At 40.7% G+C, this 23740-nt stretch overlaps 1 protein-coding gene across 1 annotated transcript in view; it reads right to left on the bottom strand.

Moving 5' to 3' along the window:
• aknad1 (AKNA domain containing 1) overlaps nucleotides 1-23740 on the bottom strand; it is a 79681-nt gene that overhangs the window by 15278 nt on the left and 40663 nt on the right. Inside the window, exons 10-17 of the mRNA XM_078219183.1 lie at nucleotides 22734-22870; nucleotides 20652-20846; nucleotides 19453-19603; nucleotides 13854-13954; nucleotides 10960-11168; nucleotides 6638-6782; nucleotides 4190-4339; nucleotides 3899-4005 (exon numbers count right to left, since the gene is read on the bottom strand). Coding sequence (XP_078075309.1) covers nucleotides 3899-4005; nucleotides 4190-4339; nucleotides 6638-6782; nucleotides 10960-11168; nucleotides 13854-13954; nucleotides 19453-19603; nucleotides 20652-20846; nucleotides 22734-22870 — 1195 coding nt within the window. The remainder of the gene's footprint in view (nucleotides 1-3898; nucleotides 4006-4189; nucleotides 4340-6637; nucleotides 6783-10959; nucleotides 11169-13853; nucleotides 13955-19452; nucleotides 19604-20651; nucleotides 20847-22733; nucleotides 22871-23740) is intronic.

Raw genomic sequence — 23740 nt, 5'->3', positions numbered from 1 at the left:
CGGGTAAGATGTATCTGGTGGGGGGGGGGGGGGGGGGGGGGAGGCCCGATCGCTCACTGGTGGGGGGGGAGGGCAGATGGATCTCTGGTGGTGGGGGGGTGGCAGATGGATCTCTGGTGGGGGTGGGGGGCAGGTGGGTCTGCTACCACTCTGCGGGCAATCAGTGTGGGGAAAGGGGGTAGGGAGTCATGATCAGTCTGGGTAGCGGGCGCTGGGTAGATAAGGGGGACAGTGATGTCTGTGGGGGCCATCGCTCCCACGTTTCTCCCCCGGGCTGCTTTCTCCGCTTTCTGAGGCCCGGGAGTGATCTGACACGGGCGCGCTTTTTCAAATTTTTTTCTAACTGCGCATGCGCAGTTCAGAGCTCCGATCGTTTCGGGCGTGCTAAGTCCCGTCCACAACACGAATGGGACCTGTGATTTTTTTTCAGGCTTAGTGCATATGGGGGCGCCTGAAAGTAGATTCCCAAGTCGGATCTGAATTACATCCAGATTCAGCACTTAGAATGAAAATGGTAAAATCAGGCCCATTATGTGTGAATATGGAGATTCAATGCTGCAATGGGGATAGAGAGTTCAGCAAAGCACAAGCTGACACTACTTGAAGCTTCTTATTCTGTAAAGAAGCTGCATATTCCTACATAGCAATCTCCGTTAATAGATTGGTGAAGTCTATAGAGTCATTTCTGAATTGTGAATTGCAAGCCTGATTTCTCAATGGCATAATTACACAGCTTGAATAATTAAATAGGATAGGCAGAAGCCTGCCAGTTAATCAAGTGAAAGAGACTGGAACATTGTGAAGAGCAGGACATAGGCTTCAAATGGTCCGTGAATGGCTGCTACAGTAGGAGAGATGGAGATCAAAGCAGCAGCAGAATACATAACCTGCTATACGTAAAAGGAAACTGACAACACTGCAACTTTTGCATAAAAGAATTGAACCGAAAGAGAGAACCAGAGATCAGCAGGAGGACATGAGAGCTGAAGCGCAGACATGATATTTAGCTAAGCAGATAGGACAGTAGTTAGTGAGACTGAAGTACTTTGGTCTCTAAACAGGAACTGTAGCTTTAACTGGTACTGGGGAGATACAAACACCAGATTAAATTTATAGCCTAGCAAGTTAAACCACTTGATATAACTAAAGATAATCATTGAATGATAATTCTAAACTCAATTATGAAAATAAAACACCATAACATAGTAGGGCAGATAATATGTTGCAGCTGTAGCATGTGGGAACTGGTGGACACCTGTGCATTCCATAGTAATTACATCTGCAATATGGGTCTGCAGCTTGAAAATATTCAGTTCAAAGTTGATGAGCTGGAGCCTGAGCTTTGAACACTGCAATGCATCAGGGAATGGAAAAGTTACCTGGACACTTTGCTCCAGGAGGCAGTCACACACCTTAGGCCAGGTGCTTTGAAATTGGTCTGCAACCAGGGATAGGAGGGTGTGACTACAAGTGAGGTAGGTATGGGGATTCAGGAAGTGGCATTAGAGGAGCCAGGAGTATACAGGAACAAATAATGCCATTGTCCAACAGGATCTTTTAGCCTGTGGGTGAGAGCAGGGGTGCAGAGTGAATGATAAAACTGACCATGGAAAATTGGTGCAGGGAGCCATTCAAGTGGGGGGAATAATGCAGTGGCAGTAAGGGACAGTACATTTGTGGGGATAAGACACAGTTCTCTGCAGTCATGAGTGTGACTCCAGAAAGCTGTGTTCCCTGCTCAGTGCCAGGGTTTGGGACATCAGCTCAGGGTTGGAGAGGAACTTTAGTAGAAGAGTAGGATCAAGTTATCGTGGTCCATGTGGGCACCAACAACATAGAGGGAACTAGGAAAGAAGTTCTGCTTAGGGATTATGAGCAGTGAGGGACTAAATTTTTAAAAAATGGAAAACCACAAGGTTTTCGTCAGACCCCACTTGGAGTACCGTGCTCAGTTCTGGTCGCCTCATTACAGGAAGGATGTGGAAAAGATTGAAAGGGTGCAGAGGAGATTTACCAGGATGTTGCCTGGATTGAGTGGCATGCCTTATGAGGATAGGCTGAGGGAGCTCGGTCTTTTCTCCTTGGAGAGACGTAGGATGAGAGGAGACCTAATAGAGGTATATAAGATGTTGAGAGGCATAGATCGGGTGGACTCTCAGAGGCTTTTTCCCAGGGTGGAAATGGCTGCTACGAGAGGACACAGGTTTAAGGTGCTGGGGTGTAGGTACAGGGGAAATGTTAGGGGGAATTTTTTCACACAGAGGGTGGTGGACGAGTGGAATCGGCTGCCGTCAGTGGTGGTGGAGGCAAACTCAATAGGGTCTTTTAAGAGACTCCTGGATGAGTACATGGGACTTAATAGGATGGAGGGTTATAGGTAGGTCTAAAAGGTAGGGATATGTTCGGCACAATTTGTGGGGCCGAAGGGCCTGCTTTGTGCTGTAGTTTTCTATGTTTCTATGTAATAATCTCTGGAATACTCCCTGAGCCACAAGCAAATAAGATTAGAGACTTGAATGCATGGCTCAAAGATTGGTTCAGAAAAATGGTTTAGTTCATGGGGCGTTGCCACCAGTCCTGGGGAAAGTGGGAGCTGTATTGTTGAGACAGTCTTCACCTGAACCATGTTGGGACCAGTGTGCAGGTGAGTCATATAACCAAGGCTTTAAACTAAATAGTGAGGGTAGAGATCGTACAAGGGAAATGTGGTCTTCTTCAGCGATCATTCGCTAATGAGTACGATTGCCCATCTAAGAAACTTCATGTCGCTCACTGGTCATGGGTTCTGTGGGTCCTTGTGTGGCTGATGAGCGCAATCTGCGAGCCACATCTCTGACTGCACCCCTGGCAGGTCTTTCCAGGAGATGGGATTGGTCCTTGTCTCACTGGTATTCTGGAATTATTTTCTCAGGCTCCATTTCCGAGCCTCTTCTTGCTGATGGGTGTTCTTGAATAATTGTGTCTCTCCAATCAGGAGGCTCCTTCACGTAGGTCTCTTCTGAGCAAGGGTCTCGCAGGCACTGATGTCTATGTTGCACTTCTTGAGGTAAGCCTTCAAGGCATCTTTAAAATGCTTCCTTTATCGTCTTGTTTGGGAGCATTCCTTCAGCTGGGTGAAGAAGATTTGCTTTAGCAGTTGTGACTCTGGCAGCCTAAGCACATGGCCTGCCCAATGGAGTTGGGTTTGGATGATTGCGGCCTCTATTCTGGTGTTCTTGGTTACTTCAAGTACACTGGTGTTAGTATGCCTGTTCCCCCCAGTTGATGCAGAGAATCTGTCTCAGACAGCGTTGATGGTACCAGGGCTTTGAGGTGGCGTCTGTTGTAATCCAAGTTTCTGAGCCAAATAGAAGAATTGTAAGGAACTGCCTTGTACACAAAGATCTTAGTATCAACACGGATGTCACGTTTGTCGAAGACTCTCATTCTTAGGTGTTTGAAGGCTGAATTCATGGATTGGATACAATGTTGGATCTCCGCATTGATGTCAGCCTTAGATGAGAGGTGGCTCCCCAGGTAGGGGAACTGTTTCACGTTTGGGAGGGTTTCTCCATTGATCTTGATAGAGGGAGAGACCGGATCTCGCCCTGGGGCAGGTTAGTAAAGGACTTAGTCTTCTTGAGGTTGAGGCTGAGACGAATTCTTCACCAAAGGCATATAATTAAAACTTTAAACTAAATAGTGAGGGTAGAGATCATATGCAGGGAGATGTGGTAAATTAAAGAGAAAGTATAAGGCAAACTTTGATCTCCAAACTAAAAATTATGCTCCTAAAACACGTGAATCATTAAATTAAATAATTTTGCAAACTCATGATTCAAATAAATTATGTTCCGAGAATAACATGTGGCCAATCTACAAGAGCATAAAATAATATGTAAGATTTTCCAACACTCACTTAGTTTTCCATCTGAAGCATCATCATCTGCTCTTAGCCAAGTACAGTGCCTTCTTTTAAGACTGTTTAAACTATTGGTGGTTAATTTAACATCCTCCACACTTTTACTGTTGGAAAGAAAAGATTTTAAAATGTAACTTAATATAAAAAAATTGAATCCCATGATCAAAACATTCCTGCAGTCACTGATGGTATAAAATCATTACTATCCATCAAGAAACTCAATCCAGGGACTTGTCACACAGACCCATATTTTTTGTAAAGACATTGAAATATCAATAACAATTTTACCTTGTAGATGATGAAGTTTTCTTTCTATGGCATGATATGGTCCTATATCTATGTTCCTGTGATGGAGGTTCATTGGACAACTTTGAAAGACTTTCCTCCAGCTTTTGCTTGAGTTTTGAGACTTCATCTTGCAGCTCTAGGATTTCTTCACTTAAGTAACAGGATAAATAGATAAATAAACCATTTTCATGAATACAATACTGGAATTATCTCCTTAAAGATAGTGTACAAAGTACATTTAATGTTGAGTTGACAATCTTTAAATTTTGGGACTCTCTTTTGCACCTACCCATCTCAAACCTGAACACTATCAATTAAAAGGCAGAATGAATTGATGTACAGAAGTTACTATGACGAACATTGGTATCGCATTTAACCAGTGGAATACATCTTCCAGTTCACAAGATTAAAAAGTCATCTTAAACCTCCATTCAGAAGGATCGTGATGTATAAAGAACTGTAATAGAAAAGAAAAATACTGCAGATGTTGGAAATCTGGAATACAAGCAAAATATTCTGGAATATTCAGCAGGACTGGAAGTATCTGTGGATAGAGAAACACAGTTAATGTTTCAGATATGTGATCTCTCCTCAGAGAAAAGTTAGAAATGTAATAGGTTTTGGGCAAGGGAAGGGGAAAGGTGGGAAGAATAATAAAAGGGATGGTCTGTGATAGGGGGAAGGTCAGGAGAGACTAAATGAAAAAAGGCTTCATGGTGAAAAGCCAAAGGGTGAGCTAATAGGATAAGTAAAGAAATAAAAAATGTGCATAGACGAGGGATAAATAGAGGATAGCGGCCATCTGAATGCAAACTATAGAAATTAAGAAAGAAACAAGAGAAAAAAAAACAAACCAGCAAAAAAAGAAACAAAATGGGTGCAGGGGTTATGACTACAACTGTTGAACACAATGTTGAGTCAGAAAGCTGTAGTACCCAGTCTAAAAATGAAATGCTGTTCCTCAAACAGTGGTGAGCTTAATTGGAATACTGCAGCAGGCCAAGGGCAGAAAGGTCAGAGTGGGAGCAAGGTAGAGAATTAAAATGACAGGTGACTGGAAGCTTGGGGTCATGCTTGCGGACTGAATGAAGATGTTCTGAAAAATGGTCACTCAGTCTAAATTTGTTCTTCCCAGTGTAGAAAAGACCATATTACAAGCAGCAGACATTGTGTAATAAATTGAAAACAGGAAGCAAATTGTTTCACTTGTAAAAGTGTTTGCGACCTTTGATGGTGAGAAGAGAGGAAGTAAAATGGCAAATATTGCATCTGCTGTGCTTCCATGAAAAGGTGCCATTGAAAAGGTTGTTCATGGTGACCATGAGTGGACAAGGATGCCAAAGAGAGAATGGTCCCTTTGCACTGTTGAAAGGGATGGGGTGGGAAGATGTGTTTGGTGGTCACATCACCCTGGAAATGGCAGAGGATGATCTATTGAATACGATGGATGAAGGGGTGTAAGGTGAGGATAAGGGGAACCCCATTATGGTTGTGGGAGGGGGGGAAGGGGTGAGAACATAGTGTGTGAAATATTGTGAATGTCTCATCCTATTTCCATAATTTTATTTAAAGTAGTATTGTGGATTTTTTCATACCATTTATTGTATGTAGTTTTATAAAATGACTTCTCATAGATCTCAATTTCAGCCTGAAAAGCCCAAGTCTCTTCAGTCTTTTGTTATAACCCATACCACACGTTGCTTTCAGTGCCTGAATGCCTCCCTCAGCACTGTATAATTTGATTGCATCTTCCTCTAACTTGTATTCCACTGTTTTAGCCATGTAATTTATTGGCTCTTGAATCTCTCAAGCTCATTCTTACCTATTTTAACACCATTCTACTGATAATGTATATTACCCATTTTTCCTCCCCACATGCAGAAGTTAATTTGTCTGCGTTAAATTTTAGCTGCCATTGTCTATTCAGTCCATTCACATAGTTTGTTTGACTCATCCTATAATGTTTGAACTGAATTTGATTCTACTGCTGCTCCTAGTTTGGTGGCATTTACAAATTTGATCAGTTTGCATCGAGTTTCTGAAATCATTGATGTCAATGAGAAGCTTGGTGGTCCCAGCTTTGAACTCTGGGGCACCCCACTCAGTTCTCCCCCATTCAGCATCTACCCTCCAATTAATTTTCCACATTCAGCAACTACCTTAATATCTCTATTTAAATGTAATCACTCGACGTGGGCTGAGTATTTGAAGGACAGAAGAAACCGAGGATTAATAATGCACGTATACATTCTCAGATAATTAAAAATTTTAAATGTCTAATATTAATACAACCATTGCTTGATGACACTCACTTGACTATTGATTTACTAACCGAGGAATCATTATAATAATGAAATTTAAATCATTTATATCCAGTTAGTGTTTGCTCAAAAGATATTTATAATTTATCTTGATTTATTTTAAATTTAGATACAATCTTCCACTTACTTTTTTGTAGACCATTGTGGAGATAAATCTTCATTTTCTTTTGCCTGCTGTAGAAATGTTTTAGGTTTACTCTGTTGAGGGATTGGTAGTGGTATATGATCATCTGAGCTCTCAGTAAGATGATCCAAATCCAGGAAAGCATTTCCTGCAACAATAATTTAAATATATTTTGCAAAATTTGGTAACCAATAATAGATTATAATAATAATTGTTAATGTGTGAGCTAATATGGTGCTGAAGTAGGTCTGGCTTCAGGGTTGTCATCTAGAAGTTGAAACACACAAGGGATGTGACAGTTAATTATTTTTCAAATATTCTTAGGATTTTTTACTGTTCTTCTATGGATCACTGTGCATCATTCCTGTGTTGAATAGCTGCTCAGAAAATCTATTTTAAAATCTCTGTCTAATCTATTCTAGTAGTAGATATGATGATTTATCCACTATTTCTTTACAGTGATAGTGGAGCTTGCTCTTTTAAGGTGCAAAACTATAAGATACCCTTCCAAGCACAAGAGGAATTAGTACTTAGTAAACTACAATAGCAAAGACTGGAATAACATCAAGGGCCCGATTTTACCATCAAGTTGCACCCATTTTTGGGCACGAAAACTTGGTAAAGTTGGGCGTGCGGCGAATAGCGCGATCCACGCCCGCCTCCGCGCCCTTTTACCAAGGCCCAAAAATGTATTGTGATCAGGACCGCACCCAAAATGGCGCAACGGCCATTTAAATGCATGTGCACGCATTTAAATTGACTTAATGGGCTGCACACCCAACCTTACCGGCACTTCTCCCTTTACCACTGCGTTCGCCCATCCAGAATCAGCGCAAAACAGACATGCTCCACAAAATTCCGATTCGGGCGCTCCACTTAGTGAGAAGGTAAGTGCCAAGCATCCGATGACTCTCTGCTTGAGATCGTGGGGGGTGGGCAAGGTGGGTCTGACGGCTCTCTGCTTGAGATCGGTGGGGGGAAAGGGGGTTCCATTGCCACTCTGCCTAAGAACAGTGAGGGGGAAGGGGGGGGTCTGCTGCCACTCTGCCTGAGATCAGTGAGGGGAAAAGGAGGTCCGCTGCCACTCTGCCTGAGATCAGTGAGGGGGAAGAGGGGGCTCGCTGCCACTCTGCCTGAGATCAGTGAGGGGAAAAGGAGGTCCGCTGCCACTCTGCCTGAGATCAGTGAGGGGGTAGGGGGGCCCGCTGCCACTCTGCCTAAGATCAGTGAGGGGAAAGGGAGGTCCGCTGCCACTCTGCCTGAGATCAGTGAGGGGGAAGAGGGGGCCCACTGCCACTGTGCCTGAGATCAGTGAGGGGAAAGGGAGGTCCGCTGCCACTCTGCCTGAGATCAGTGAGGGGGAAGAGGGGGCTCGCTGCCACTCTGCCTGAGATCAGTGAGGGGGTAGGGGGAGGGGCCCTCTATCGGTCTGGGTGGTGGGAGGGGGTGGGGGGTTATGAGGGTCAGTAATGTTGTGGGAGTGGGGCAATGTCTGTGGGAGCCGGGGGAGGCATTATCCGACCCGGGAGAGATCTGCCAGGGAGCCACATTCTATCAGTTTTCTTCTGCGCATGCACGGTTGGAGGCGCCGATCGGAGCTGCAGGATTTTGGGTGCGTTAAGCCCCGCCCCACAGGCTTCTGCAGCGCAATTCGGAATTGCTGATATTTTTTCAGGCAGAGTGCGTATGGGGGTGCCTGAGAACGGGTCTAAAAGCCAGACCTGAAACACTCCTAGTTTCAAGTCCACCCAGCACTTAGAAACAAAATGGTAAAATAGGGCCTCAAGAGTCTGTGTCTTTACACTTGCAGTAAAGAAACTAATATGCAACATGAACTATGCACATTGGTTTTGCTACATCTACAGAATGTTAAAGGTGATAAACAATCACATTTGTATAAAATTCCTGTGACATTTTCTGTAAGATATCACTTAATAGTATTAAACAAATGTGCAGTAAGGCTGTAATTTGAAGTAATCTATGATGTTATTCTAGTTAAACATACAATGAAACTTACTGACATTGAGGCCAAACTTTCAGTTGAGGTAAGGGTCTGGTTTGGAGGTGAGCTGGCTCACAATTTGGTTTTCTCCATTTTCAATCAGTTTCCCTGCTACGATCCCGACCTTGAGCCATTTTCAAAGAGACTGGATTGGGGTTGGATAACCTGCCTGCCAGCAAGTTTAATTAAGGCTCTGTTCCCATGATGACTGGGATTTGCAGTTGGCAATGTGGAGAAACCCCATTGGCATGAACTACATCCAGGCAGGTCAATATGTTAGGTTCAGGGAAAGAAGTGGGAGAGCCGTTGTGATTGTTCACGTGAGGTACACCCCAGCACCTGTGGCTGTTGTCCTGGTTGAGACAGGATGGAAAATAAATGCATATCTCTGACAGCCTGATAACTTTATATATTTTTTTGTTTTTCAAAATGGACAATTGCTGGGCTGACTAGATGGCTCCAGCTGGCCAAATGCTGGCTTCTGAAAGTTTGAACAGTTTGAAAGCAAACAAGGTCTAATGCCTCAAACGCCCAGGAATGTAATATTTCTTGCATCGTAAAAAGAGAGGTCGTCGTTGCAAAACCACTCTTCTGCATTTTGTGTATTTGTGAAACAAACTAACCTCTTTTATATTATGTTACTTCGTGTTTGGTGTGCCAAGTTATTAATAGAGGATTAGATCACTGCAAATTCAAGTGTTGGGGAAAACACATCACCACTTATAAAAGGGGAAATCAAAATTGAAAAAGAACTCTGTTTACAGACTGGTAGTGCGAAAAATGGCTATTTAAATTAACCCCCTTCCTGTCAGTAACACTGTGCTCAAAGTAGAAAAAAACTACTGGCTGCCAGTCTGCGAGTGCTGCCAGTGTCGGGAACCCACCTGCCATCCCTGATCTCTGCTCGCTGGCCTTTACTTGGTGCCCCATTTCAAAATAGCAATGACCAGGTTTATCGCACCATGTGGAGTTGGGGCCTGGAACTAGCCTCCACATTAGATTTTCACACCCTGTCAGAAAATTCAGTATTTCATTAGAAATAATTAAGAAAACCTATATGTGGTTTGGAAGATTGTTATGATTTGGGAGTGTTTCTTTGATTTAAGGTAAAAATGAAGAGGGTCATGTGACATGTTCTGAAATCTGATGACAACAAGTTTGGCAAGTTTGTTAGAAATTAAAGGAGGCCCAGATACTTTTACTGTGAATAAGGTGTAAAGTGTTTATATTGGAGACAATGGTGGCATGCCTGCCTGTTAACAGTGGAAAGTCTGAGTTTTCAAAGTCTCAGAGAAGTGTAAAGAAGGTTAGGGTGTAAACAGTTGTGCTTTAAACTGTCCACTTACTTACAAGTTAAGAAAGTTGGGGTCTCAAGGATAGCTGATCAGCATTTCTTCCTGGATACAAGGCTCATGTGATTCATATTGCCATTGAGATAGGCAATAAGATACCCGTGAAAATTCAGACAAGGTTAGTCAGCCAAGATCTGTAAGAGGGAGAGAGAGCAGCTGTAGGCAGCAAGATGTCATGATTCACTACACAGGAATGTGGATAGGAGCTCATGCTTGGATTGAATTCATGAGGAGTTAAAATCTCATTGTGAAAGACTGTTCTGAACTTAAAAGTTCCTAGGCTGAGAAAGGATAAGAACAGAAGTGATCCTCAGGAGCTCATAATCACCCTGGACTAGTTCCAGGAGAGTTGAATCTCTCCTTACAGGACAATGTAAAGTATATGTGTGAAGTGTGTTTTCAGTTATGCTATAAGAAAAATGGGAATGTTGTGTTTTATGGTTTAAAGTACAAGTTGCGTACAAAGTGTTTAGTTAATAGTGTTCTTAGTCATTTGTCTAGTCTTAGTAAAAACCTTAAAATGTAAAATCTTGGCATGTTATTCTTTCAACTATTAATTGGAAGTTGGACTTCTTTGTACAAGTTCTCGGTTTCTAAGGCGATCATAACACTTCTCACTTTTGTTGTAGACAAAACTATGTATATAGGTTAATTTCAATGATTTGACTACAAACCAAAAACAAAACATTTCAAAAGGCTTCAAAAATATTTCAGGTTTTGATTGCCATTTTCTTAAAAATAAACATAGGGCGGGATTTTCCAGCCTTCCCTGTGGCGTGTTTTCAGGTGGTGGAGGTGTCCTGCCATTGACCACCAGCGGGATCTCCCCATCCTGCCGATGTCTACGGCATTTTGCGTGGCTCGCCCATCTCGCCATTGGGGAATCCGCCATGGTGGGTCACCTTCGTTGGGACCAGATCATCTCACCAGCGGGAAAGGCCAGAAAAAATAGTTTCTTTTTGCGTTATTACCTGGTGCTGCTGCAGAATCTTCTACACGAAAGATGGGTTCACGCCAGTGATTGATACAGCTAGATGGATCAGCCAACTGAAGTAACTGCTTTACTTTGTTATGATCCTTTTCAATTATATGCTCACTTGTGTCGAAGAATGTAGACTCCCTGTTTGCATTATGCAGTCCTGTCTTAAAGGAGGACATACTTTCACGAAAGCTTGAGTATCTGAAGAGTTTCAAAAAGTTATTTAGAATGTTAGCACGTAATTAATATGGAACTTTAGCACGTAATTAATACTTAAGCTTCAATTTTCCAGGTGTCCACATCACCAACAACCTGTCCTGGTCCCTCCACGCTGATACTATAGTTAAGAAAGCCCACCAATGCCTCTATTTTCTCAGGAGGCTAAGGAAATTTGGCATGTCTGCTACGATTCTTATCAATTTTTACAGATGCACCATAGACAACATCCTTTCCGGATGTATCACAGCTTGGTATGGCTCCTGCTCCAACCAAGACCACAAGAAAGTGCAAAAGGTTGTGAACATAGCCCAGTACATCACACAAATCAGCCTCCCATCCATTGACTCTGCCTAAACTTCCCGCTGCCTTAGAAAAGCAGCCAGCATAATCAAGGATCCCATGGACCCCAGACATATAGCACTGCTGCCTCACAACGCCAGGGACCCGGGTTCGATTCCCAGCTTGGGTCACAGACTGTGTGGAGTCTGCATGGAGTGGCCTCCTCCTACTCCTATCTTCTGTGTTTCTATAGGTTATGGGGAGAAAGCAGGATTAGGCTATTGAGTTGGATGATCAGCCATGATCGTAATAAATGGTGGAGCAGGCTCAAAGGGCCAAATGGCCTCCTCCTGCTATCTTCTATGTTTCTATGTTCTCCCCGTGTCCGCGTGGGTTTCCTCTGGGTGCTCAGTTTCCTCTCACACTCTGAAAGACATGCTGGTTAGGTGCATTGGCTATGCAAAATTCTCCCTCAATCTACCAAACAAGTGCCGGAATATGTGGGAACTTTCACAGTAACTTCATTGCAGTGTTAATGTAAGCCTACTTGTGACACTAATAAATAAACTTTAAACATACTCTCTTCCACCTTCTTCCATCAGGAAATAGATACATGAGACCATGTACCAACCAACTCAAGAACAGTTTCTTCCCTGCTGCCATCAGACTTTTGAATGGACCTACCTCAGTAAGTTGATCTTTCTCTACACCCTATCTATGACTGTAACACTACTTTCTGCACCCTCTCCTTTTCTTCTCCCCTATGTACTCTATGAATGGTTTGCTTTGTCTGTATAGTGCGCAAGAAACAATATTTTTCAATGTATCACAATACATGTGACAATAATAAATCAAATCAAAGGCAGCTCACATGTACCAATTTTGACCATTCATTCTACACCTTTGAGAGTATTATTTTAAAATATATTCATAAAATATCATTGGTGTACATTTTATACTCTTTGTTAGTATAGCACTGATTCACCTAAATGATAAAGGACTTGTATCACCATTCTCCAAACAATTTTGAAAGAACTTTACAGGGTTAAATTATGAAGACAGGATGTATAAACATGATTTATGTTCCTTGACTTCAGAAGACTGTGGTGTGATCAGATTTAAGTGTTTAAAATGATAATGGCGTTTGTTAAGTACTTCTTAAGAAATCCAGAACAAGGGCCATAATCTTAAAATTAGAGCTATGCCATTTGGAAATCTTTCACACAAAGGAGTCTGGAACTTGTTTCCCCAAACTATTATGCTTAATATCTTAATGCCTTGAATCAATAGATTTTTGTCAATTAGGTATCAAGCAAGATGTGGTGCATTACAGTTCACTCAGGGGGATTGAGTTGCTGTGGAAACATGGACTTTTACACGCATGTTGTAGTTTGGAGCTATGGATAGTGATGATAGAGGCTCCAACATTCTTTTCATCACAAGCTGACCAGAAATATCTCCCACTATCTATCAATGGTGTGTGTTGGAAAGATTTGCAGGTTGATAGTGAACCTGTTTGGCAGCTATGAATGCACCTTGCTTTCAAACCCTGGGATAGGACTCAAACTTGAGCTTCTGCTTAGAGGCAGGGACACTACTCAATGCTCCATAAGTCCTCCCAACCAAGCAAATATAATGCCTATTTATTTAGAAAGGAGATACATGGAACCCAACCAACTACAGACCCATACCAACATCAAGAACAGGTGAAATCATGAAAACAAATCTGAGGAATAGACCTGCAAAGTAACAATTTAATTTTAAAAATTGCCAGCATGAATTTCAAGTGGAATAATCTGCCCGATAGCCTTCCATAATTTACTGGAGTTATCAAAAATCTGGCCCCACCAGATATTTGCTTGTCACCAGCCATATGAAACCTTAGCAGTGCTGAATGATTTCTTCATGTTGGTTTCCACAACACTTTTTTGCTAGTCTTCTTCGGCCCAGGGTGTTACAGTTCTTTTTTTAAAATTTGCAGGTATTCATTGTAAAATTCGATTTGAATACTAAAACTGGGGGAAATGTTCAATTCCCAGCATTAACTGTAACCACCTTCATCAGGCCATGAACTCACCATAAAATCCATCTGATTACTGCTAATACTGCTAATGGGAGTTTTCTAAGTATAAGAAAGCAGGAAAACATGTAAATTTGATGGGGATTATTTAAGAATCTTGATCTCAAGGACTAAAGGGGGAAAATGCTTTGTTAAAAACATGTATTCAATTCTAATACAAAGTTGAAATACTGAAAATCTGAAATTTAGACATACAACGCTGGAAATACTTATTAGGTCAAGCAGAATGTTGCCTATACGTATGCATCTATATTGCATACGGGATGCATTTGCTTACTGATTTATATTTCTGAAAACTGTATGAATACCTTTCAGTTTGCGGTTGCTCAGAATCCAGTGTTTGTATAGCTGTAGTGGGTGTACAATCTTCTGATCCAGTAATTCCATTGTCTGGTGAAAGTAGTTGTTGCTATCAACGGAATAAACCAAACCATTGGTTATATACAAAATTAATTTGAAATTCATTTTACTTTAGAAAATAAAAACTTTACATTTTAAAGTAGTCCATACTTGGATAGAAAACTATAACTAAAATGGCATTCATTTTAAAATTTATTCAACTCACTGCTGACAAATTGCTGCTGAGATTTGATTGTACAAAGAACAAATATTTTTTTATCTATATAAACTGTACTTGATTAACCTATATACTAAGCAAAGTGCTGCATGCTTTACATAAGAGATGCAGTGACTACTGCTTTTAGGGATGGAGTTCCTGTTTTGGCCACAGTCAGCAATCTAGGTGCAAATTGTGCTAATTTTCCAAATTGATGTTATGCATCACATTTCCACTCAAACTTATTTACATAATCCCAAATGTAAAATCACCCTGAATTAATGTAATCTGGAAGCATTTCAGAACATATTTTAGCATTAATAATTATTCCTTGGTATGCTTAAGAATGGTAACCTGGTTCAAGTTTATTAATAGTTTATCACAAAAAAATAAGCATCGACCACCTGTGAGTAATCAGATTTTAACTAATCAAAAATTACTTTAAAAAGTATACAGAACCATTTACTAATTTTTTGGTGCACTGTAGTCAGTTTTTTACTAAATTAAAGGTTTTAATACTTTTAAAAACGAAGTGATTATTTGTGTCCTTTCATCAAAAAAATTTAATTTTAAGAACATTCTTACAACATGCAAATGTACAATTAACTATAACTCATCATGATGATTGATTCACCTTGGGGCACGTTCAGTTGATGGGCAGGGTTGGCTTCCAGCACAGTGTTAATTAAACTAGAGCAAAATTTCATAGAAACTCAATTTGTGCTGAATGTAGTGTGTGTTTGAAATTAGGTGATCTTTTGCATTGATTTGACCAATGTTGAGCACATACTGTTGATAGTGGAAACTTTCCCTGAAAAAATTAAAGAAAAAATCCAGCTGGTAGAAGATCAAACTGAATTTATTGTGCCAGGAATTGATAGGATATGAATTTGCCATGTGCTGGTTTTCCGATCTCATTATGTTGCAGGTTTTCCAACTCTTCAGGATTTGTTTTGGGTTGCCCAGCAATTAAAGATTAATCTCCTAGACTCTGCTGCAAGCAATATAGAACGAAGAAAGATCTTTAGGGTACTAAAGAAAATAGTCCAGATTTTTTTTTAAAATTACCTTTATTTACTAGTTTAAAATATTGGAGATGGGAAAAATGACTGTTAACTGACAATCAAGAATCATCTACTTGGGTAAGGAATAATTACCACTTTCTAAATCATGGGACATTATTGTACCTGAAGGATATATATGTCAGGTGACCAGTGGCTGAAATGAGAGAGTATAGTGGCTGAAGGTGATTGGTCACATCGTAAACCTACAGGAATACATGGTTGGCAATAGTATGGTGCAATAGTAGAACATAGGTGAATGTTAATGAACCAAAGTCAAATGCAAATCAGATGGATATCCATACCATGTTATGCTTGCACACCATCTAATGATTGCTCCAGAGCAGAGTCTAATGAAAACCAGTCACCCACCCACTTTCCCAATCATAGCTGGTGTTCAACTGTACATACGTACATACAAACATACATATGAATTAGAAACAGGAGTAGGCCACTCAGCCCCTTGAGTCTGCTCTGCCGTTCAATAAGATCATGGCTGATCTGATTTTAACCTCAACTCCACATTTCCACCTACCCTTGATAAACTTTCATCCCTTTGCTTATCAAGAATCTAACTATCTCTGCATAAAAAAAAATTCAAAGACACTGTTTTCACTACCTTTTGAGGAAGAGACTTCCAAAGATTCACGGCCCACAGGGAAAAAAAATTGCTTCTCATCTCTGTCTTAAATGGGCAACCCCTTATTTTTAAACAGTGACTCTTAGTTCTAGATTCTCCCACAAGTGGAAGCATCCTTTCCATTTCCACCCTGTCAAGATCCCTTAGGATCTTATGTTTCATTCAAATCACCTCTTACTCTTCTAAACTCTAGCAGATACAAGCATACTTTGTCCAACCTTTCTTGATAACACAACCGTCCCATTCCAGGTATTGGTCCAGTAAACCTTCTCTGAACTGTTTCCAACACATTTACACCCTTCCTTAAATTGGAGAACAATATTGTACACTGTGTACCAGATGTGGTTTCACCAATGCCCTGTGTAACTGAAACAGAACCACCCAACTTTTATATTGAATTCCCCTCGCATTTAAACTATAACTTTCTGTTAGCTTTCCTAATTACTTGCTGTAACTGATTACAAACCTTTTTGTGATTCATGCACCAGGAATCTGAATCTCAGAGCTCTGCAATCTCTCACTATTTAGATAATATGCTTCTTTTTTATTCTTCCTGCAGAATGAATAATTTCACATTTTCCCTCATTATATTCAATTTGCCATATCTTTGCCCACTCACTTAAACTATCTATATTTCCTTATATCCTCTTCACAATTTACTCTCCTACCTACCTTTGTGTTGTCAGCAAATTTAGCAACCATACCTGATCCCTGTGGCACACCACACATTACATCTTCCTAACCAAAAATGACCCATTTATGCCTACTTTTTGTTTCCTGTTAGCTAGCTAATCTTCTTTCCATGCCATTATGTTACCCCTTATACCACGGGCTTTATTTTTCCCCAGTAAACTTCGATGTGGCACCGTATCAAATGCCTTCTGGAAATCTAAGTACAGCACATCTACTGGATCCCTTTTATCCATAACACTTACTACTTCTTCAAAGAACCCCAATAAGTTGGTTAAACATGATTTCTCACTTACAAAACCTTGTTGACTCTGCCTGATTCTGTTGAATTTTTCTAAGTGCCATGCTATAACATCTTTAATAACAGCTTCTAACATTTTCCCTATATTGGATGTTAACATAACTGGCCTGTAGTTTCCTGCTCTCTGTCTCCTTATCTTTTTGAATAAATTATATCAGACTTTCCCTGAATCTTGAGAATTTTGGAAAGTGAAAACCAATGCATCAATTAGCTTACAAGCCACTTCTTTTAAGACTCTAGGATGAAGTCCATCAGGGCCTAGGACTTGTCAGCTCCAGTTCCAACAATTTGCTCAGTACCACTTCCCTGGTGATTGTAATTTTCTTGAGTTCCTTCCTCCCTTCCATATCCTGATTTACAGCTTTTTCTGGGATTTTATCTCCTACAGTGAGGACCGATGCAAAATATCTATTCAATTCATCTGCCATCTCCTTAGTCTCCATTATTAATTCCCCAGACTCACTTTCTATATGATCAATGCTCATTTTATTAACTTTTTTCTTTTATAAATAACTATAGAAACTCTTACTTTCTGTCTTTATATTGGTAGTTAGCTTTGGCTCGTATTCCAATGTTTCCCTCCTTATCAATATTTTAGTGATTCTTTGCTGTTTTTTATAATCTATTCAATCTTCTGACCTAACACCCATCTTTGCTTGATTATACGCTTTCTCTTAAGTTTGATACTAACTTTAACTTTTTTTTTAGTTAACTACGGATAGTGGGTCCTCTCCTTTGAATTTTCCTTTCTAGTTGGAATTAATATTCTGTGTATCCTGAAATAACTCCTTAAAAGTCTGCCACTGAATTTTATCGACCTATCCCTTAAGCTAGTTTGCCAGTTCACTTTAGCTAGCTTTGCTTTCATGCCCTCATAATTGCCCTTACTTAAGTTCAAAATACTAGTCTTGAACCCACTCTTCTCTCCTTCAAACTGAATGTAAAATTCAATCATATTATGATCCCTAACATGCAATATTTTTTAGTTTAAACATTGTCAATTTGCACTATGTTCCACTTCAGGTAAAGATGCTATGTCTGACATGTTAACTTGTCTCTTCTGTTCATCTTATTTCATCTACTGTTACCAGCATTTTCTCTTTTTAATAATTTACATGTGTTGTATACCCTAGAATTCACAACCATGTGTGTGCTTTGTGCCATTGATGTCCTGTCTGAGATGCTTGCTTTACAAGGCAGCATTGCTTCCAAAAGGTGCTTTTTAGCAACATCCTCAGAAAATGAAGATAGAATAGTCAACATATAAACATTAGCACAGTCTTGTCCAATATGCTTGCCATACAGCACATGCGGCAAATCAGCCACTGATGTATGGCAAATTGATGCTGTTGATCTTTAGAGCCACACAATACTGAGTTATGTTAAAGTTGCAGCAGCAGATATGACTAAGGGTCTCACTTGCTATTTGTCGTTCATCCCTAATTGAGCAAGGGTCAACCACATTGTTGTTATACAGGAGTTACATATCAGTCAGGCCATGACCATGGCTTGTCAAAATATTGTTCAGTTGTTGGGTTTCTAGTGACCTGGAAGCCAAAGGGTGACATATTCAATGAAACAAGAAAAATAGTCTGCTGTTTGCTCTCTATCTTGTCCACTCCTGTTCTCTTTGGGTGCCTCTAAATGAACATACATTTAGATCTGTGGGATGGTTCTGTGAAGCACTATGAAAGCAAGGTGGCCTTTGGAAGGACAGAGATCCAATTGCTCTCAAAGTTTTCTTGGGGAATCTAGCCATACAAAATAACTTAGTTTTGTTTGGTTGGTTGTTGGCATTTTCACAGGTTCAGGTGTGTGAGTGATGGACAGCACGGCATTGCTGCCAATTTTGGTAGGCTGGGACAGTGCACCAGCATCCAAACGTGATCAGCTTAATCTTAATAGATCTACTGAAATGAGTGATTGAAAAGAATATGAATCAGCATAAAGGGAGCGGTTATAGGAGGTCAGCCATTAGCCAAAAGGTATAATAAATTTCCTGGTGCCGTGTACAGAAATGGTGGGTAACAGACCTTATGCAAGGAAAGTGTCAGAGCATAAAATAGAATATATAAAGGTCTGGTGATTCTTTTCCCTTCCCATAACTTCTAATATATCAATTTTGATAAAACAGACAATTTTTACTTTTGAAGAAATTGTTTTTTTGAAATAAATTAGAGCACAATGAGAAACAGTACACTTTAGTTAACAGATTATCATCATCCTTTGAGAGTGCATACAGCAGGCTTGCTTTGGTCAGCTGTAAAACCCATTTTGAAGCTGTTCTGGCTCTGGCAAAATGTGTAGCAGTCTTGGTTGCTAACTGTTTAAAACCTCAAACCTATTTTCAAAAGATTGTGACTTGTTTTATTAATATTGCATATATCTTATATCATTCAGCGAATACAATGATCTTATCACCACCGGATTAACAAGCATCAAAATCCTATTGGACAGCATTGCCTTGGAGAACCTAACTTTTCCTGAAATCATCATTAGATTCTAGAGTAAATTCTGCATTACCGCATTCCCAGCAAGTGGCTTCCCTTGCAACCATAGTATTATCTCTGACCTCTCGTGCCTTTGAGTGAGATTTCCCACCAGAACCGCTGAATTTACACTTTTGTGATGCAAAAATGGCATTCTATGTCATGCACACCTTCAGTTCATTCAATGATTCCTGTCCCTGGAATGAAGTGCTGTGAAATCCTAATGTTTCATTCATGAATGAATCAGATGGATTAGCAGAAGAATGAAGATTATTCTCAAGTAGGGTTGATGGCGTTTTCATTGAGACTGTAGGGGTTTGTCTGTAACAGACCAGGAAAGATTAATGAACAGGCTTTTCAGAGCACTTCAATATTTAGCAAGACTAATTGAATGATTTGCTTCCAAAAGTGGTCCCTGCAGACATTTTTTAAATTGTGACAATGTTTTTATACACTGGGGCTGCAGGGCCACAAGGAACTAGTACAATTTTCTACTCAGAACATGAGGATATAATGCTACTCTAAAATCTGTGCTTCTACATCCTTTTACTTTCAACTACTTTTCTTAAGACACCTTCAGTTGGAAATATCACATTTTAACTTTCATTTCTTATATGCCATATATAATTGTGTTTTCTAACTTATTAGTGGTCCAGAAATAGTATGATGTTAGAATCTAAACTGTTACTTCTTCAAATCATTTCTTTCTATATAATCAGTTCCTACATCCCTGGGGATAACAGAGTTTCAGTTCAGATAATACAAAGTTATTGAATTGTCTTATATAAAAAACAAAAAATGGGAATCTAATGTAAAAGTTGGATCTATCAACTGTTATACAGGATAATTCCAGAAGGATCCAGAATAATGAAAATATAACAAAGTAGGATGTGCAAACAAAATCTGAAAATGCTGGAAACACTCAGGTCTGGCAATATCTGTGGTGAGAGAGAGAGAGAGAGAGATATAGAGTTAATGTTTCAGTTCTGTGACCTTTCAGTTCTGATGAAAGATTACAGACCTAAAATGTTGGCTGCGACTTTACCAGCCCAGCCGTTCATATCCGCTGCAGTGAGCACTGAGAATTTGGCACCCAGCCACATCTCCATTCACTGCAGCAGGCTTGAAATTCCCGCTGGCATGAACGGCTGCAGGATTCTGGCTGTTAACTCTGTTCCTCTTGGCACAGGTCTGTTAGATCTGCTGAGGGTTTCCAACATTTTCTGATTTTACTTCAGAGTTCCAGCATCTGCAGTATTTTGCTTACATATTTATTATCTAAATATACAATTTACAATGTACTTTTGCAAATATTTAATGCGTCCTAAAGCTATTAATATGCAAATCTGAACCAGGATATTTTACTCACAGTTCAAGTGATCGAGGATCCTGTTCTATTTGTTTTTTATTGACATTTTCTACTGTTTCTGAGTTTGTTCTATAAACTTCACCTTCTGCTGTGTGGATAGATGCTAAAGGCACCCAGTAATGACTGGTTGGCTTGTCTTCTGGCACTGAGGAATCCATGAGCTGAGCTGGGATCTTAGAACATTTGTTCAGGTCTCTGTCAAGAAAGAGAATTGTATAGATGTTACAGGCTAATAGGCTGGAGGAAATAGTTGTTCGGAGGGAGGATGTACTGGCAGTTTTGAATAAACTGAAGGTCGATAAGTCCCCTGGGCCTGATGAAATGTATCCTAGGATTCTTTGGGAGGCAAGGGATGAGATTGCAGAGCCTTTGGGTCCTCACTGTCCACGGGGATGGTGCCAGAGGACTGGAGAGTGGCAAATGTTGTTCCTCTGTTTAAGAAAGGGAATAGAAATGACTCTGGTAATTATAGACCGGTTAGTCTTACTTCGGTGGTTGGTAAATTGATGGAAAAGGTCCTTAGGGATGGGATTTACGACCATTTAGAAAGATGCGGATTAATCCGGGATAGTCAGCACGGATTCGTGAAGGGCAAGTCGTGCCTCACAAATTTGATTGAATTTTTTGAGGAGGTAACTAAGTGTGTTGATGAAGGTAGGGCAGTTGATGTCATATACATGGATTTTAGTAAGGCATTTGATAAGGTCCCCCATGGTCGGCTTATGATGAAAGTAAGGAGGTGTGGGATAGAGGGAAAGTTGGCAGATTGGATAGGTAACTGGCTATCTGATCGAAGACAGAGGGTGGTGGTGGATGGTAAATTTTCAGACTGGAGGCAGGTTGCTAGCGGAGTGCCGCAGGGATCAGTGCTTGGTCCTCTGCTCTTTGTGATTTTTATTAATGACTTAGAGGAGGGGGCTGAAGGGTGGATCAGTAAATTTGCTGATGACACCAAGATTGGTGGAGTAGTGGATGAGGTGGAGGGGTGTTGTAGGCTGCAAAGAGACATAGATAGGATGCAAAGCTGGGCTGAAAAATGGCAAATGGAGTTTAACCCTGATAAATGTGAGGTGATTCATTTTGGTAGGACTAATTTAAATGTGGATTACAGGGTCAAAGATAGGGTTCTGAAGACTGTGGAGGAACAGAGAGATCTTGGGGTCCATATCCACAGATCTCTGAAGGTTGCCACTCGAGTGAATAGAGCTGTGAAGAAGGCCTATAGTGTGTTAGCTTTTATTAACAGGGGGTTGGAGTTTAAGAGCTGTGGCGTTATGCTGCAACTGTACAGGACCTTGGTGAGACCACATTTGGAATATTGTGTGCAGTTCTGGTCACCTCACTATAAGAAGGATGTGGAAGCGCTGGAAAGAGTGCAAAGGAGATTTACCAGGATGCTGTCTGGTTTGGAGTGTCGGTCTTATGAGGAAAGGTTGAGGGAGCTGGGGCTGTTCTCTCTGGAGCGGAGGAGATTGAGGGGAGACTTAATAGAGGTTTATAAAATGATGAAGGGGATAGATCGAGTGAACGTTCAAAGACTATTTCCTTGGGTGGATGGAGCTATTACAAGGGGGCATAACTATAGGGTTCATGGTGGGAGATATAGGAAGGATATCAGAGGTAGGTTCTTCACGCAGAGAGTGGTTGGGGTGTGGAATGGACTGCCTGCAGTGATAGTGGAGTCAGACACTTTAGGAACATTTAAGCGGTTATTGGATAGGCACATGGAGCACACCAGGATGATAGGGAGTGGGATAGCTTGATCTTGGCCTGTTCTGTGCTGTACTGTTCTATGTTCTATATGAGTTGTAGAGGGGGGAGGGGGGGGGGGGGGCAGAGGTTTAATAAAATAAAGCAGCCAGTCAACAACCTCTGTGAAAATGGCACTTTTGTCTTATGTACCTGAAAGACCAATTTAACTGTTTCATAGATGTGTCTTTATTAGGATGTAGGTAATTATTTTCTGACTTTTCTTTTCCATTTTAAAAAGGATTTCTTCAATTGACTTCTGCTTAACCTTTATTTTAACTGTCACTGGTCCACTTAAATTTTGCACTTCAAAAATAATCAACTAGTACTTACTTCTGTGGAATGTGGTTGTATCTGTCTTCTAGCAGGCATGATTTAATGTTCTTCTCTGACATCACCTCCATTTGGAAACTATCCTGTGGTCCAAGACCTATCATCAGTCCCTCCTGAATAATGGCATCTATCGTGCTCTTTAATACAGGAGAAATAGTAACAAGGCTAAACATTTGCACAGAAAATGCATTTTAAATGCAATTTTCTGAATTATGAAATACAAACGAGGCACAAACTGCAAGTCTTGCTGATCTTTATCCTAATATTGAAATATCCATCCTTTAATAATTAATTAACATGCACCAAGCCAGTTTCCTTCAAATACATCAAATAAACTGTTTTATTATAACTTTAGCCAAGTTACTCTAACTTATATAGATTATTTCGAAGGTCACAATTGGAACTTTGGACTGGATTTCGTCAGGATGGTGGTGGCTTTGATGATGGGTAAACCTGCCCTTGGCCAATTGCAGGATTTTAGACCCACTGTGCTTCTAATCAGCTACCATTGGGACACCTGTCCCTATAAGGAATGATAACCTGCTTTTAACACCTGCCAGCCAGTCAAAAGGCCTGCAGCTTCAGTCTCAGCAGCACCACTAGTGGTCACTGCTGGAACTGCACCCAGCTGAGAGAAACAGCAATGTTCGCTACCCTTGAAACGAGGTTACTGTAGTTGGAGGTTTCTGAGGTCTGTCAGGCAACACCCAGCAAGGGGGAGAGGAATGGTTGTTGACGGTAGGGGTGGTAGTTATTGTGGGGGCTGGCACTGCCAGCAGGAGTCTACTCTGTGAGCCATAGAAGGCTCGATTAGGAGCACCCCCACACCGAGCCCACATGGAGAACATCAGGGCTTACCAGGTGATCTCCAAAGCAGCAAATGGCCCACCTGCCACTGGTAAAATGCCAGCATCAGGAAGAAGCACCTAATTGGGTTCTAGTGACACGTTTAGCATCTGGTGGAAGGCCGTATTTCAGATTCTCAGCCACTGGCAAAAGATGACAAG

This window comes from Mustelus asterias, chromosome 8, assembly GCF_964213995.1.
Source record: "Mustelus asterias chromosome 8, sMusAst1.hap1.1, whole genome shotgun sequence".
Lineage (NCBI taxonomy): Eukaryota > Metazoa > Chordata > Chondrichthyes > Carcharhiniformes > Triakidae > Mustelus > Mustelus asterias.
The sequence above is the reverse complement of the archived record's forward strand: the minus strand, read 5'-3'. Positions and strand labels throughout refer to the sequence as shown.